This window comes from Molossus molossus, unplaced genomic scaffold (assembly GCF_014108415.1).
Source record: "Molossus molossus isolate mMolMol1 unplaced genomic scaffold, mMolMol1.p scaffold_m16_p_13, whole genome shotgun sequence".
Classification (NCBI taxonomy): domain Eukaryota; kingdom Metazoa; phylum Chordata; class Mammalia; order Chiroptera; family Molossidae; genus Molossus; species Molossus molossus.
The window spans coordinates 83779464-83793500 of record NW_023425348.1 but is presented as its reverse complement, the minus strand read 5'-3'; the positions used below and the strand labels follow the sequence as shown (position 1 = coordinate 83793500).

Below are 14037 nucleotides of genomic sequence, written 5' to 3'. Positions count from 1 at the left end.
TCACCAAATTTGAAAATTATCATTGAGAATGTGTATTAAGAATTAAATTTAAAACCTAACTATTATGTTCAACTCACCAAATTAATTGACCAAACCTCTAAGAGCATATTTAGTCAATAATGCAGAGAGCTGGATAATCAAAGAAATGGGCTTGTTTTGAATATTTTTAATGTATTCTTATGACTGTTTTAATGTGGTTCATGTCTAGCAGTCTAATAGCTTTTATTTTATATCTTGACAGTAGCGTTAATACCCAAGGAGAACTCTTCTCCCAGGTAAAGGAATATATGAGTGGGCACTTACTCAACAATGAATAACAAATCACTTCACCAAGTTGTTAAAACAGTTTGTCCCCAAGGCTGCTTGTTCAAAAATAAATTCACTAAGGAGTTATGCTCTGGAGAACTCAGCCTTCTGCATGATCGGCCCAGTGCATTCTGTTTTCAGGGGCTTCTCCTGGCCAATCACTTCAGGAGAATTAAGTAAAAAAATCCCAACCGAACAGCAAAGAACAAGTCACTTATTAATAGCAAAATCATAGGATTTTGTGAACACCCTTTAAACACCCTACAACTTGAACCAGAGAGGAAGGAACTTTTCACTGGTCTATGTACAGGTGACTTATCTTCAACTTCACTGAATCTTTCTTCTACTTGCTCAAATCTACTGTTGAGCCACTTGGGTGAATTTTTATTTCAATTATTGTACTTTCAACTCTAGAATTTATTTTTGTTCTTTTTCATCTGTTTATTGATACAAATTATTTACTGTTGAGACATTATTTTAAAGTTCTTTCCTTTAGCTCCTTAGATACCGTTTTCTTTTGTTCTTTAAATATTTTAACATAACTAAAGTCTTTGTCACTGATCTTACAAGTTTCCCCATTACTCAGAAGTATCTGACATAATGATATGATGAAATGGGATGCTGAAGGCTCTGTGCGAGTGCAGAGACAAGAAACAACACAAAACAACGTTGGTTTATTATCCGACAGGATATAAGATATAACTAAGCCAAGACTTTTCCTAGATCAGGACCATCTCTCCTATAGTCAGAACAGACAAATCAAATATGACTTAAATGTAAAGGTCAGAATGACCCTCATGATTCTCACACCTATTATACATAATAATCCACTTAAGGTATTTTTGATTCAGGTACTTGGAAGTTTGAATCAGGCATGTTTGAAAACCCTAGTGCCCACAGAGGAATACTTCTACCAATGAACACAGTCATTGTGCCATTAAATTTTAAATGGAAATTTTTCATATGTTGGGCTCTGCAGACTGAAGAAACAGGCAGAAAGATCCCTGTACTGGGTTCAGTGCTTGGTCCTAATTAACAAAGGGAAAGTGCATTGCTACACACAATGAATGCATGAAAGATGATGTCTCCTCTTACTCCCAAATGCAGGCATGAAAGACAAGAGAGACATCTGTAATATTTTCAACAATAAAAATAAACAAACAACCTTTAATTTTGAAAAAAAGATGAGCAATTTTGAAAAAAAGATGGCTTTTTCTTAAAGCCAACTTTGGATAATTTCATAATCCAAACTGTAAAATCTTTATGAAACCAGAAGAAGATGGCCATGCTTTGTGCAGGCAAGGAGAGAGATATCTGGATGTGACAAACACTTCTAGCTGCAATGATGAGGTGAACCCCGATCTGTTCTCTGCAGTTACACCTGGGTTGATGTGGTGGCAATCCTGACTTATCTGCATGCTCGATAGAGAGCAATGATAAAACAGAGGCAAAACAACAAAACAGAACCATTATAAATTTGACTCCTATGGTAATTAAGGTTTGAGTCACCCGACTGAGGAACATACTCTGGGCAGCCAGAAACTGGCAGGAAGTAAAAGAAATATAAATTTAGTGGTTCAAAAGTTTTAATTATCTTAGGTCACATGATGAGCTTTAGAAGCTTAGACTAACTTCTATTTTATAGAATAGAATGGATGTTTTATTTTACTTTATCATTTCTTTAGCTCTTTTGTTTTTGCTTCTTTTTTCCCTTCTACTTTCTATGAAAAGCAGTGATGGTTCATACTGCAATGAGGTTTGAAGTGGGCATATGTCGGAGTTTAAATCAATTGATGATTTGAAAGCTAAGGGACTTTTTGTGTCCCCAGTGTTGGGGACAGAGTTTTACTTCCTATCCAAAGCTGTAAGTGAACAGTAGCAGCAAAAAAGAGTTGGCTGTCATGGATGTGCTGCACTTGCTCCTGTAGATCCACCTCTAATCATTTCCACCCCCTCTGGGCCCTAATAAGCTGACCCCTAAAGAGTGCATCAACTGCCCTGGCCGGTTTGGCTCAATGGTTGGAGCATCGGCCCGAGGACTAAAGAGGCCTGGGTTTGGTTCCTGCTAAGGGCACATACCTCAGTTGTGGTTTGTCACCAGCCCCAGTTGAGGTCATGTGGGTGGCAACCACTCAATGTGTCTCTCTCACATCAATGTTTCTCTCTCTCTCTTCCTCCCTTTCTCCCTCCCACTCTATCTCAAGATAAATGCAAAAATGTCCTAGAGTAAGGATACCAAAAAAAAAAAGAGTGCATCAACCAAGCAAACTGGCCCTTTAGCTGTTGGTTAGGTTCAGCCAATGGAAGGAAATAGCAGGAGGTCAGAAATGAAAAGGCATCAAGATAGGAATTGCTCTGGCACATTCCCTCATGGACTACAGTTTGGAAATGGCTGTGTTCCTCTAATCAAGGTCAAATGACCCTCCTTTCTCTGTTACAGATGTTCCCATGTTATGGAAAAGAAAAAAAAAAACTCCTCCTTTTGCTCCTTCATAACTGCGGTTGTAATGACTGTTGTCCCACTGTTGCTGGTTCTGGGTACTTCACTATTGTTTTTAAATTCTTTAATCTTGTAAGCTCTTTGTAAATAGTTTTCAGTTGTTCCTTTGAAGCATGATATCTGTTCCTTTCAGGACACTGACATACAGGTGGAGATGATCACTTTTAATGAACACATTTTTTATGGGGAAATACCTCAGGGATCCCCATTAAAGCTAAGTATAAGTCAAGGTTTCCTCTACTCACAATTATACCATTTTTTCCTCTGTTAAGTGACATAATATAAAAATGATAAATGTGATATAAAATATTGGAAAGATATTGGAAAAATAAGTCAGTAAGGATATCATTACTACTCAGCAATAATCCAAAAGAATTAACTGTATCTTAAATACCAAAATAAATAGTGAGATTTTTCCTGTTCACAGGTAAAATGATTCAATGTGATCAAAATATCAATTCTTTTTCAAATTAATTACTCATTTACTATATTGTCTGTCAAAATCTTAGTAGGTTTCTACGACCTTCTGAATTATTTTAATACTTATGTGGAATATAATTGCTTGAAACAGAAAAAGTTGTTTGTAATAAGACTGTTGTGTGGCAGGCCTCTTATCAGACATAAAAAGCTACCTACATGACCTAAAATAATGTTTGGCTTAGGAATAATTAACCAATCAAAGGAAAATAGTCTAGAAATATATATACAAGTATTTGGACTTTAAATAGAGTAAACATAGCATATCAGGTGAGGAAAGTAGTTCGAATTTTTGAATAATGTGTTGAAAAACTTGGTTTTAAGGCAACAGAAGACCATTTGTAAAGTAGATTTAAATTCTTTACACATATGCACACACACAAACACACACATCCAAACACAGCAGGAGTGTAACTGATAATACAGTTTCAGGAGAAAATTGTAACCATCCATAAAAGTGAACATGTAAATACCCTACTTGACACAAAAGAGTTTCTTTCAGAATGTCTGTAGCAGCACTCAGCAGCACTCTGACTGAACGGGCACATAATCTGTGGTACATCAGACATGGAATAATATACAGCAGGGAAATGATGGGACTACAGAGACAGGCAGCCACATGACTGCATCCTGGAGAGTTAACATTGTGGATAAAAGTAAGATTCAGCTACACAGCATACTACACAGCATAATTTTAATGAAGGTAAGGAATATGGAACTCTAAACAATGCCTTAAAGATATAGACATATGGCCTGGCTAGTGTGGTTCAGTGGATTGAGCATCACCCCGTGGACAGAGAGGTCACAGTTCAATTCCAAGTCAGGGCACATGCCCAGGTTGTGGGCTCCAGCCCCAGTAGGGGGCATGCATTTCTATCTCTCTCCCTCCCTCTCTCTCTGAAAAAAAATCAATAAAAACATATTTTTTAAAAAGGTGTATACATATGTAGTTAAACTATTTTTAACTGTGATTAACAAAAAAATCATCATTGGGATTACCTCTGGAAAGAGGCAGAGGAACAGTATATTGATCATATCGTAGGTAAGAGATTACAAAATCTAGAAATAAGTTGCATATATTATTAGTATGCATAAAAAATACATAAGTTTTAAAATAATAAAAGTTCTGATTTTTTGTTGTTATTGTTGTTAGAAAAGAAAACTTAGAAAACATAGATGGTGTTCCCATTGTACAGTGAAAGCAATTCCATCTTCTACCTAGTTCATGATGTTCCAGGACGGGCTACAGACTGAGAAACCAAAACTGGTTGGTTTTCTAACATAAAATATATAGCCCCATAAAAATCTGTATTAAGTCTATAATTAAAAGTATTTAAGTTGAATACAACTCTTAGGGAATACATTACTGTGCAAAATGGTACATTTCTTTGCCCAATCTTCGGTATCATGAAGACCAAAAAGCTTTATCTACTTGAAGAATGGCAAAATTGCATATAGTATCTGGTGAGGAAAGGCATGAAAATAAGTTTATGACTTGGATGAGTATGGTTTTCTATCCTCTAATCAAGAACTAGAATTTGTTTTCATTGTCAACCATGCCATACCGATTTGTGCTATCCTGTGAATATATCCAACATCCTATCTAATAAAACTGCTCACTGATTATGTCTTTAACCAAATATGATTTCATCTCCTGAACTTCAAATGCATAGACATCAACCTGAGGAACAGAAGTAATCTTAAAAGTAAAATACATAAGGCAGCTACAGAAAGCTCATGTGTGGATAAAATAGCAAACATTAAAATTTTAAAACCACTGTTTTGACCAGAGAAATTTGTTCCCAATATTAGCCAGATTGCTTTCTCATTATTGTGGGTAAAAGTAAAATTTCAAAGGTAGCTTGTTTTTAACTTTTCAAGGGAAAAAAAAAAAAAATCTTTCTTCTAAAGTCCCATTTCAATATAGACAAAGGAAAAGCTGTAAGGTGAACTTAGTTTATTTTTTCTTGTGACAGGACAAATACGTGTGCCTTTTGTTCATCCTCTAGAATGTCTCTATTAAATTGAGTCTGACCTCAAACAACAATTTATTCTACCTTTTGATGCCTTTACATACATAAAGAAAAGCATCCCTAGAGAACCCAGTGAGTTGACTGAGTCTTCCATTGTTACAATGGACTGCCTGTTTGCCGCTTCAGAATTAGTAACATTAGTAACTGCATTCAGTACGGGTGACCCATTCTCCTTGTATCTATAGTTCGGTTTTTACACCAGAGTCTTTTCACGGCATTTTTCACTTCCGAATTTCTCAAAGTGTATATTAAAGGATTCAACATGGGAGTGATAACAGTATAAAACACCGTTATGAATTTATCAATGGGGAAGTTAGAAACAGGTCTAACATACATGAAAATACAGGGAACAAAAAAGAGGACGACCACCACGATGTGGGAACCACAGGTGGAAAGGGCTTTGCGCCTCCCTTCCTGATTACGCGTTTTAAGGGAACTGAGGATGACGCCATAGGAGATTAGTAGAAAAATGAAGATGAGCATACAGATGACTCCGCCATTGGCAACTACGGTGAGGCCTACAAAGTGGGTGTCAGTGCAGGCAAGCTCCAGTAGTGGGTACATGTCACACATGAAGTGGTCGATGACATTGGGGCCACAAAAGGGGAGGCTGTACACAAAGAGAAGTTGGACCACAGAATGCACAAAACCTCCGACCCAAGCCACCACCAACAGCAGGATGCAAACCTGTCTGTTCATCATGCTGATGTAGTGCAGTGGCTTACAGATGGCCACATAGCGATCATAGGCCATCGCCACCAGAAGGAAGACCTCAGCACCCCCAAAAAAGTGTTCCAGAAAGAGCTGTCCCATGCAAGCTGGGAAGGAAATTGTCTTTTGACCACAGACTAAGTTTATAATCAATTTGGGTGAAATGGCAGTGGAATAAACCGCATCCAGGAGTGACAGATAGGCCAGGAAGAGGTACATGGGGGAGGCCAGGGAGGGGCTGGCAAGAACAGTCACCACGATGAGCAGGTTGCCCACCATTGTCACAATATAGGTGAGTAGAAATATGACAGACAATGCTTTTTGGCCCTCAGGATCCTGAGTGAGGCCCAGGAGGACAAATTCTGTCACATTGTTACTATGTTCCATTTAGTCTTCTCTAAAGCCTGTTTCAGGGATGAGAGGTCAGGAGAATGGAACCTGTAATGAAATGGTGAACACGACTATGGCTACATCAATTATGTTTTAAAATATATCTTCATTACTATATCTTCTACAGGGGGTTATACACAATAGACTTTTAGTAAACATCTCTGAGTTCTTCTTCCTAGCACCCCATCACACTTTCCCTTGACAATTCTGTTTCTCTTCAGATGATTTTGTTTGGGCAACAAGTAAGAGGTCTAGTCGTTAAGTCATAGTACATTGTCTACATAGGAGCATGTCAAAGGCCCAACAGTCAGTCATTTGTTTAATAGAGCCTTATTTAAACTGTCTCCTGGGCACAGAAGTCAGCAATGACTTACTCTACGGTGATAGCAAAAAACAAAAACAAAAAACAACAACAAAACAAAACAAAAAAAACTCTAAATAAAGTGCCATGAAGTCAGCCTTCTGAGTTGGTAGTATTTTGGGTGAGTACCTTTATATGATCTATGCAGCACCAAAAATAGTGTCTCTTTTGGAATAACTCACTTAATACTATGTTAATTCACTGTTAGATCTTTAGTCCTTCATGTCTCAATGGATGTTCAGTCTTCATGGGTCTCTCATTAAATTTCAAGAGACAGGACTTTGAACTGTATCAAACTATAAAATTATTTAGCCCATTGTTCCCTATAGCAATTACTTGGTTTGACTCTATGACTATCAGCTCTTTCCTTTTTTTTTTTTTTAACTGTCAGCTTTTTAAGTTGTAATTCTCTCCATTTAATCTTTGTTTATCCCACAACTCTTAACACATAGACATTATTTAGATTTTCAGCATATGGTTTTGGACTTAACTGACTCATTACTATCATCACTTATTACATTAGCAGCTAGTATTTTTTTTTTTCCCAAAACTCTTAGAGTGAACTAAGTAATAAGGAAGGAGAACACTGAGGTAGAGGACAATGAGACATGGTTTTATTCATGATGCTACCAAGGTACTGAGAGTGCTCAAAAATAGAGTTTTGGTGCCCAGATTCCAGAAAGCAGCACACTCCAGGGAGAAGCCCTTACTCGGTGTAAGAAGGCATGGGTTTGAGTCATTTCTAAATGTAACTGCAACACTATCCCAGTTTTCTCATTGGAAAATACAGGGCTCGAATTAGACAATCTCAGAAACATCTTCCTATGACACTTTTTGTGCAGCCCTATTTTATATTCCATTCTGCTAACCTTTTTCATAGTTTTACAATAAAATTAAAATTTCCAAACTTATCACTGTTCCTTGAAAAATACAATCCACTGACTTCCGGTCAAGATGGCGGCGTAGGTAAACGCGGTATCACATCCTCCCACAACCACATCAAAGTTAAAACTAAACTACAGAACAACCATCATTCAAAACCGCCTGAAATCAAGCTGAATGGAAGTCCTACAACTATGGAATTAAAGCAGCAGCCACCTCCAGACTGGCAGGAGGGGCGGAGGGGCGGAGGGGCGGAGGGGCACAGGCGCAAGGGGCGGCTGCGGCGTGACGGGCTGGTCCCACATCCAAGTGTGGCAGATAAAAATCAGGAGGACACCTCGGCTGGGAAGGTCCTCCCTGAGGACTGAGGGGTCCCCGTCCCACACCAGGTGCCCTGATCAGGGTTCCAGTTTAAGGAAGAGAGTCCCCATAACTTCTGGCTGGAAAAACCAGCAGGAACTGAGGCTCAGGGAGGCTGAGGTGGCTGGAGCCCCAGGCAGCTCCTTAAAGGGCCCGCGCACGGACTTATCGGACTCTCTCCCTCTAAGCTTGGAGGGGAGGCAGCTCGAGGGGCACCAGAGACATACAGGGAAGAACTGAGCTGTTTGGCACTGGAGCGAGGGCTGGAGAGGGGGCTTTCTCAGGGACAAACGTGCTGTCAGAGGCCTTTGTTCCTTTGGTGAGCCCTTCCCTGGGGCGGCAGACAGTCGCCATATCTGGGACTCCAGCAACCTGGCTCACACTGGTAGCCCCGCTCTGGTGACTCCCTGAGGCCCCGCCCCACCCCACCCAACTTTCAAGCCCACCCAACTTTCAAGCCCACCCAAGCAGTTGCCAGTTGCTTAACCATAGGATTGGCCTGTCTTGGATCCTGCTTCAGGTTTTTCCTAAATTCTTTCAAACAAGCAGCATCTGGTCTCAGCGAGCCCCATACCTCTCATTAAGTAATACACTGAAACAAACACAGGGAGGCAGCCAAGTAATACACTGAAACAAACACAGGGAGGCAGCCAAGTAATACACTGAAACAAACACAGGGAGACAGCCAAAATGAGGAGACAAAGAAACAGGTCCCAAATGAAAGAACAGAACAAAACCCCAAGAAAAGAACTAAGCAAAATGGAGATAAGCAACCTAACAGATACTGAGTTCAAAATACTGCTTATAAGGATGCTCAATGAACTTAGTGAGAACCTCAGTGAACTTAGGGAGGGCCTCAAGAGCATAAAAAAGGACCAGTTAGAAATCATGGATACACAGTTAGAATTGAAGGAGGCATTAACTGAAATAAAGAATAATTTACACAGCTTCAATAATAGAGTATGTAAATCCAAGGAGCAAACCATCGATTTGGAATATAAGAAAGCAAAAATGCCCAATCAGAACAGCAAAAAGAAAACAGAATGAGGATAGTGTAAGGAGCCTCTGGGACAACTTCAAGTGTGCCAACATTGGCATCTTGGGGGTGCCAGAAGGAGAAGAGAGAGAACAAAAAATCGAAAACCTGTTTGAAACAATAATGGCAGAAAACTTTCCTAACTTGGTGAAGGAAACAGACATACAAGTCCAGGAAGCACAGAGAGTCCCAAACAAGATGAACCCCAAGAGGCCCACACCAAGACACATCATCATCAAAATGCAAAAGGTTCAAGACAAAGAGAGAATCTTAAAAGCAGCAAGAGAAAGGCAGCTAGTTACCTACAAGGGAGTTCCCATTAGGCTGTTAGCTGATTTCTCAAAAGAAACTTTGCAGGCCAGAAGGGAGTGGCAAGAAGTATTCAGAGTGATGAAAAGCAAGAACCTACAACCAAGATTACTCTATCCTGCGAAGCTGTCATTTAGAATCGATGGCCATATAAAGACTTTCCCAGACAAGAAAAAGTTAAAGGAGTTCATCACCACCAAACCGTTATTATATGAAATGATGAAAGGTCTTTTTGAAGAAAAAGATAAAATATATGAACAAACAAAATGGCAATGAATGCATATCTATCAACAATGAAATCTACAAACAAAATGAACAGGTAGAACAGAAACATTCTCACAGATACAGAGAACATTTTGTTGATTGCCAGATGGGAGGGGGTTTGGGGAAATGAGTGAAAACATGAAGGGATTAAGAAGTACAAATTCATTGCTAGGCTGACAAACCTCAAAGGGAAAGGGGTTGGGGGGGTGGGAAGAAATAAACCAAAGAACTTATATGCATAACCAGTGGACACAGACAATAGTGTGGGAAAAGGTGGGAGGGGAGCGGAAGTGGGGAGGAGGGGGTCAATGGGGGGAAATGTGGAACATCTGTAATACATTTTACATCCAACAATAAAGATTTAAAAAAAGAAAGAAAGAAAGAAATTCAAAAAAAATAAATAAAATAAAATAAATACAATCCACTGGTAAATTGGATTTTATAATTACAGAAACCAAATAATGATTAGAAGTTACTCTGTTCAGTGTGCACCTATTTAACACCCAGAACATCTAGGAGACAGTGGAGCACAGTGATGAATAACAAACTCTGGAGCTGCATTACCTGTGTTGGACTCCCAGCTTTGCCACTTACTGTGTGACCTTGGGCAACTTAATAAACCTCTCTGTGCCTCAGTTTTATCCTTTTTAAAATGGAGATACCAACAGTGCCTGCCTCTTAAGTTGCTGTTTTGTTACAAGTAGGGTGCCTAGAATGCAGCCTGGCACCCAGTAAAGTTTCAATAACTGATAGCTATCATTAGTGTTCTTGAGTGCTCCACTATGAACATTGCATCAGAAGGAATCATCTGGATCTTTTTCAGTGTGATACAAATTATAGACATAGTCCAGGATAAAAAGAACCCTTTTCATGAACCCTTATTTGGGCAAGGGATAATATATGTCTCAGGAATTATCTATTTGATTATATATGAGTAGTGGTATTTACCTGTGATGGAATGTATTTTGACTAGAAGCAAGCAGAATAACAGGGGGAAAAGTGGGATCCATACATCATAGGAAGAACTAAATAATAGAAAATAAAATTTTAAAAAGGATCAAATCAGGAAGGAGAAATTATACTTAAGAAATGAGCCCTGGCCGGTATGGCTCAGCAGTTAGAGCATTGGCCCGCGAACCAGAGACCCGGGTTCAGTTCCAACTAAGGGCACGTACCTCGGTTGCAGTCTGTCCCCGGCCCCAGTTGGGGTTGTGTGGGTGGCAGCCAGTCGATGTGTCTCTCTCACATCGATGTTTCTCTCTCTCTCCCTCCCGCTCTATCTGAAGACGAATGCAAAAATGTCCTCAGGTAAGGATTAAAAATAATAATAATAAAAATTAAATTAAATTAAAAAAAGAAATGAATATTCACAAGCAATAAGAATGTTAATGTGATAATTAAGTGAGATTAGTATTATTTAAAACATCTTCAGAAAAATTTCCTTTCCTGAGGAAGTGCTAGAAGTCTGATGATCCCCTCAGACTTCGAGGGGTTACTCGGGAGGCATCTTGAGAAGCCATAACAAATAAACACAGAGCGCCTCTTAGTAAAAGAAAGAAAAGAAAAAAAAAATTTAATTGATTTCTTGGTGTCCCCTACATCTAATAGTAAAGGACAAAATTAAACAAGAGAAAAATTGTAAAACTATAGATACAAACCCAAACTTTTTGCTTATTCACTCCTGAAGAAACTTACAGAATTACTAGCTCAAGGTCGACCAGCTGATTCCATTCCCACGTTTGCCAGGGAGGGAAGGAGGACCTGAGCAGAAAATCCCAGTGCCTGATTCACATCGCTGTTTCCAGTTGACTCAGCAGTTCTGCCATCGTTGAAGCTGCAGACTGAGAAAGGCACTCCTGTGGAAGAACACAGGGTATCAGGTCGTCTATATCCAACTCTCTTTCTCTCCTTCTTTACGCAGGATCTATCTAGTGCCCTTACTTTTATTAATTATCAATGTTGGGTTTCCCCACAATAAATCTTCTATTAGCCAGTTAAATTGTTTCGACATAAGAATGAGATATATGAACTATTCTCTGTTGTTTAAGTCATCAAAGATCCGATACTATAAAACCTGAAAGATAGCATTACTAGGCTTTCAACTTAAACCACTAAGTTAACACTTCTCTATATTTAAAAAAATCATGTAATGTAGTTTCTTTAGCGGAAGGCTTTTTAAAAAGATAAATTAAAATTCCAGAGTAATAAAAATACCCTCTAAAGTACTTTAAAATTACAGTTTTATGACTCTCTAAAGGATAGTAATCAAGGGACTTCCCTGAGCACAGGTTTCTCTTTAAATATGTATAAATATGAGTTGCTGTGATCATTTTAAAGGGTTCACACATACAAAGCTTCCATATCAGAATCCAAAATCTCATGTGGGGAATGTGATCAGTAATATTGTAATAACTAAGTATGTGGCAGGGTGGGTACTTAAAGTACCAGGGGTCTACTTTGTGGAGAATATGATTGTCTGGCCACTACGCTATACCCCTGAAACTAGTACAAAATAATAATGAATGTAAAATATAATTGAATTTTTTAATGTTGAAATAAAAAAGAATTCAAAATACCATATCAAGATTCTAGAACAAAAGAGGCATTTATTTATTTCTATTATAATATACTTTATATGTGTACAATTTTAAATTATTCAATTTATTTTTAATTAAATTGGGGGGTGACATAAGATGTATGTACTCCTATGTTCATTGCAGCATTATTCGTAGTGGCCAAGACATGGAAACAACTAAAGTGTCCTCAACAGATGCTTGGATACAGGAGATGTGGTACATCTATATACACAATGCAATACTGCTCAGCCCTAAGAAAAGATGAAATACTGTCATTTACAACAATATGGATAGATCTTGAGAATAGCATGCTAAGCAAAATAAGTCAGACAGAAAAAGTCAAGAACCATATGATTTCACTCATACATGGGACATAAAACTGAAAGCAACAAATTAACAACCAAAAAAAAAAAGAAACAAACAAAAACTTATAGACACAAACAATAGGAGGTTACCAGAGAGAAGGGAGGTGGGAGGGTACTAAAGGGTAAATAGGGTCAAATATAAAGACAGAAGAAGATCTGACTTTGGGTGGTAAACACACAATGCAATATACAGATGATATATAAAAATTTCTCTAATTTAAAAGTCTTAAAAACATATAAATATTAACATAGCATGTAAAATATAATAGCCCATAAACCAAGATTATGAATCATTAGTTTATTTGTAATGTATTACATGTTTCCCTTTGTTATTTGGCAAAATGGACAGTAAACAACCATCAGGCTGTAATGCTAAAACCAAACACATTTTGTATATTCTGGTTAATTTCTGTGTTTTGCTAGCTTAATTCTCTCAATTCAGACTTCCTCCAATGAAAATATGTATTTAAGACTATCATGAATTTTCAATGAGTATCCCTTGGTTGCTTTAGTACTCACCTCAGGTCTTTGCCTTAGTCTTTAAAATCAATGCTTCTCTCACTGGGAGTAACTCTAGAGACCTCATGCATCTATGTGTGACCACAGAACACAATAATGTATTGCTCATCAGTAGATGTAGAAATAGTTTTACGTGGCCACACTTTCCACATTTCCACGCAGACTCCCTATTACCTCAGTCTTTGAGACAAGTGTTGCAATATCCAAGGCAGAAGTCTAGAATAGGGAGACACTTAAATAAAACGTAAATATTTACTTGCAAAAACAGTTTAACACTCTCACCTGCTGGGAAAATTTCTTCAAAGAAAAACAAAGTTGCTATATTCACATGGCTCTGGAAAAACTGGCCAAATCTGTGGAAATTAATGTGGCCAAATCAATGACTTGCCAATACAAAAATCTAAAAAAATTGAGAACACTGAAATTAGCTATGGTATTTGAATGTATCTCTTCTCAGTCAGTTATGGTGAGGTAACCAAACAGTGCTTTACTTTGAGGATTTAGGATAACATTTCATGTCTCTGGACATGACTCTCTCTATGTAACTAACAAGACAAATACTGGGCTTTATCTGCCTTGAATAGCCAATGACGGAGCATTCTCACTAACTCTTTAGCCCTTCAGTCACTCAAACAGCTTATCCCTAAGGACACCTTTTCCCTAATTAAAAGTATGTCTCTAATTCTCCTCAACCTCATCCCAGAAAAGTAGAACCGTACACAAGCTCCTACAAGCAATGAGAGACAGCTATGAAAAGGAAAGTATAACAAGAAAACTTCTAGAAGACCAGATAATAATGGAAGATAGACTTCAGCCTAGGCAGAAATTTGAGTTTTCAGAAATGTCTCAGGCATTTCTATCAGAAAAATAATTCTTCTACTTATATGGGCAGACACAGCCTCTCTGGCTTTTTATATCACTACTGGTTTAAATAAAAAATAATCTAAG

At 38.2% G+C, this 14037-nt stretch overlaps 1 protein-coding gene across 1 annotated transcript; it reads right to left on the bottom strand.

Moving 5' to 3' along the window:
• Positions 1-5466: 5466 nt before the first annotated feature.
• On the bottom strand, positions 5467-11717 carry LOC118628146 (olfactory receptor 4A5-like). The gene is made up of 2 exons (XM_036258914.1): positions 11696-11717; positions 5467-6422 (listed from the first exon to the last, which is right to left on the bottom strand). The coding sequence occupies exon 2, from the start codon at positions 6412-6414 to the stop codon at positions 5467-5469; it is 948 nt and encodes a 315-aa protein (XP_036114807.1). The 5' UTR covers positions 6415-6422; positions 11696-11717.
• Between the last annotated feature and the right edge of the window lie 2320 nt (positions 11718-14037).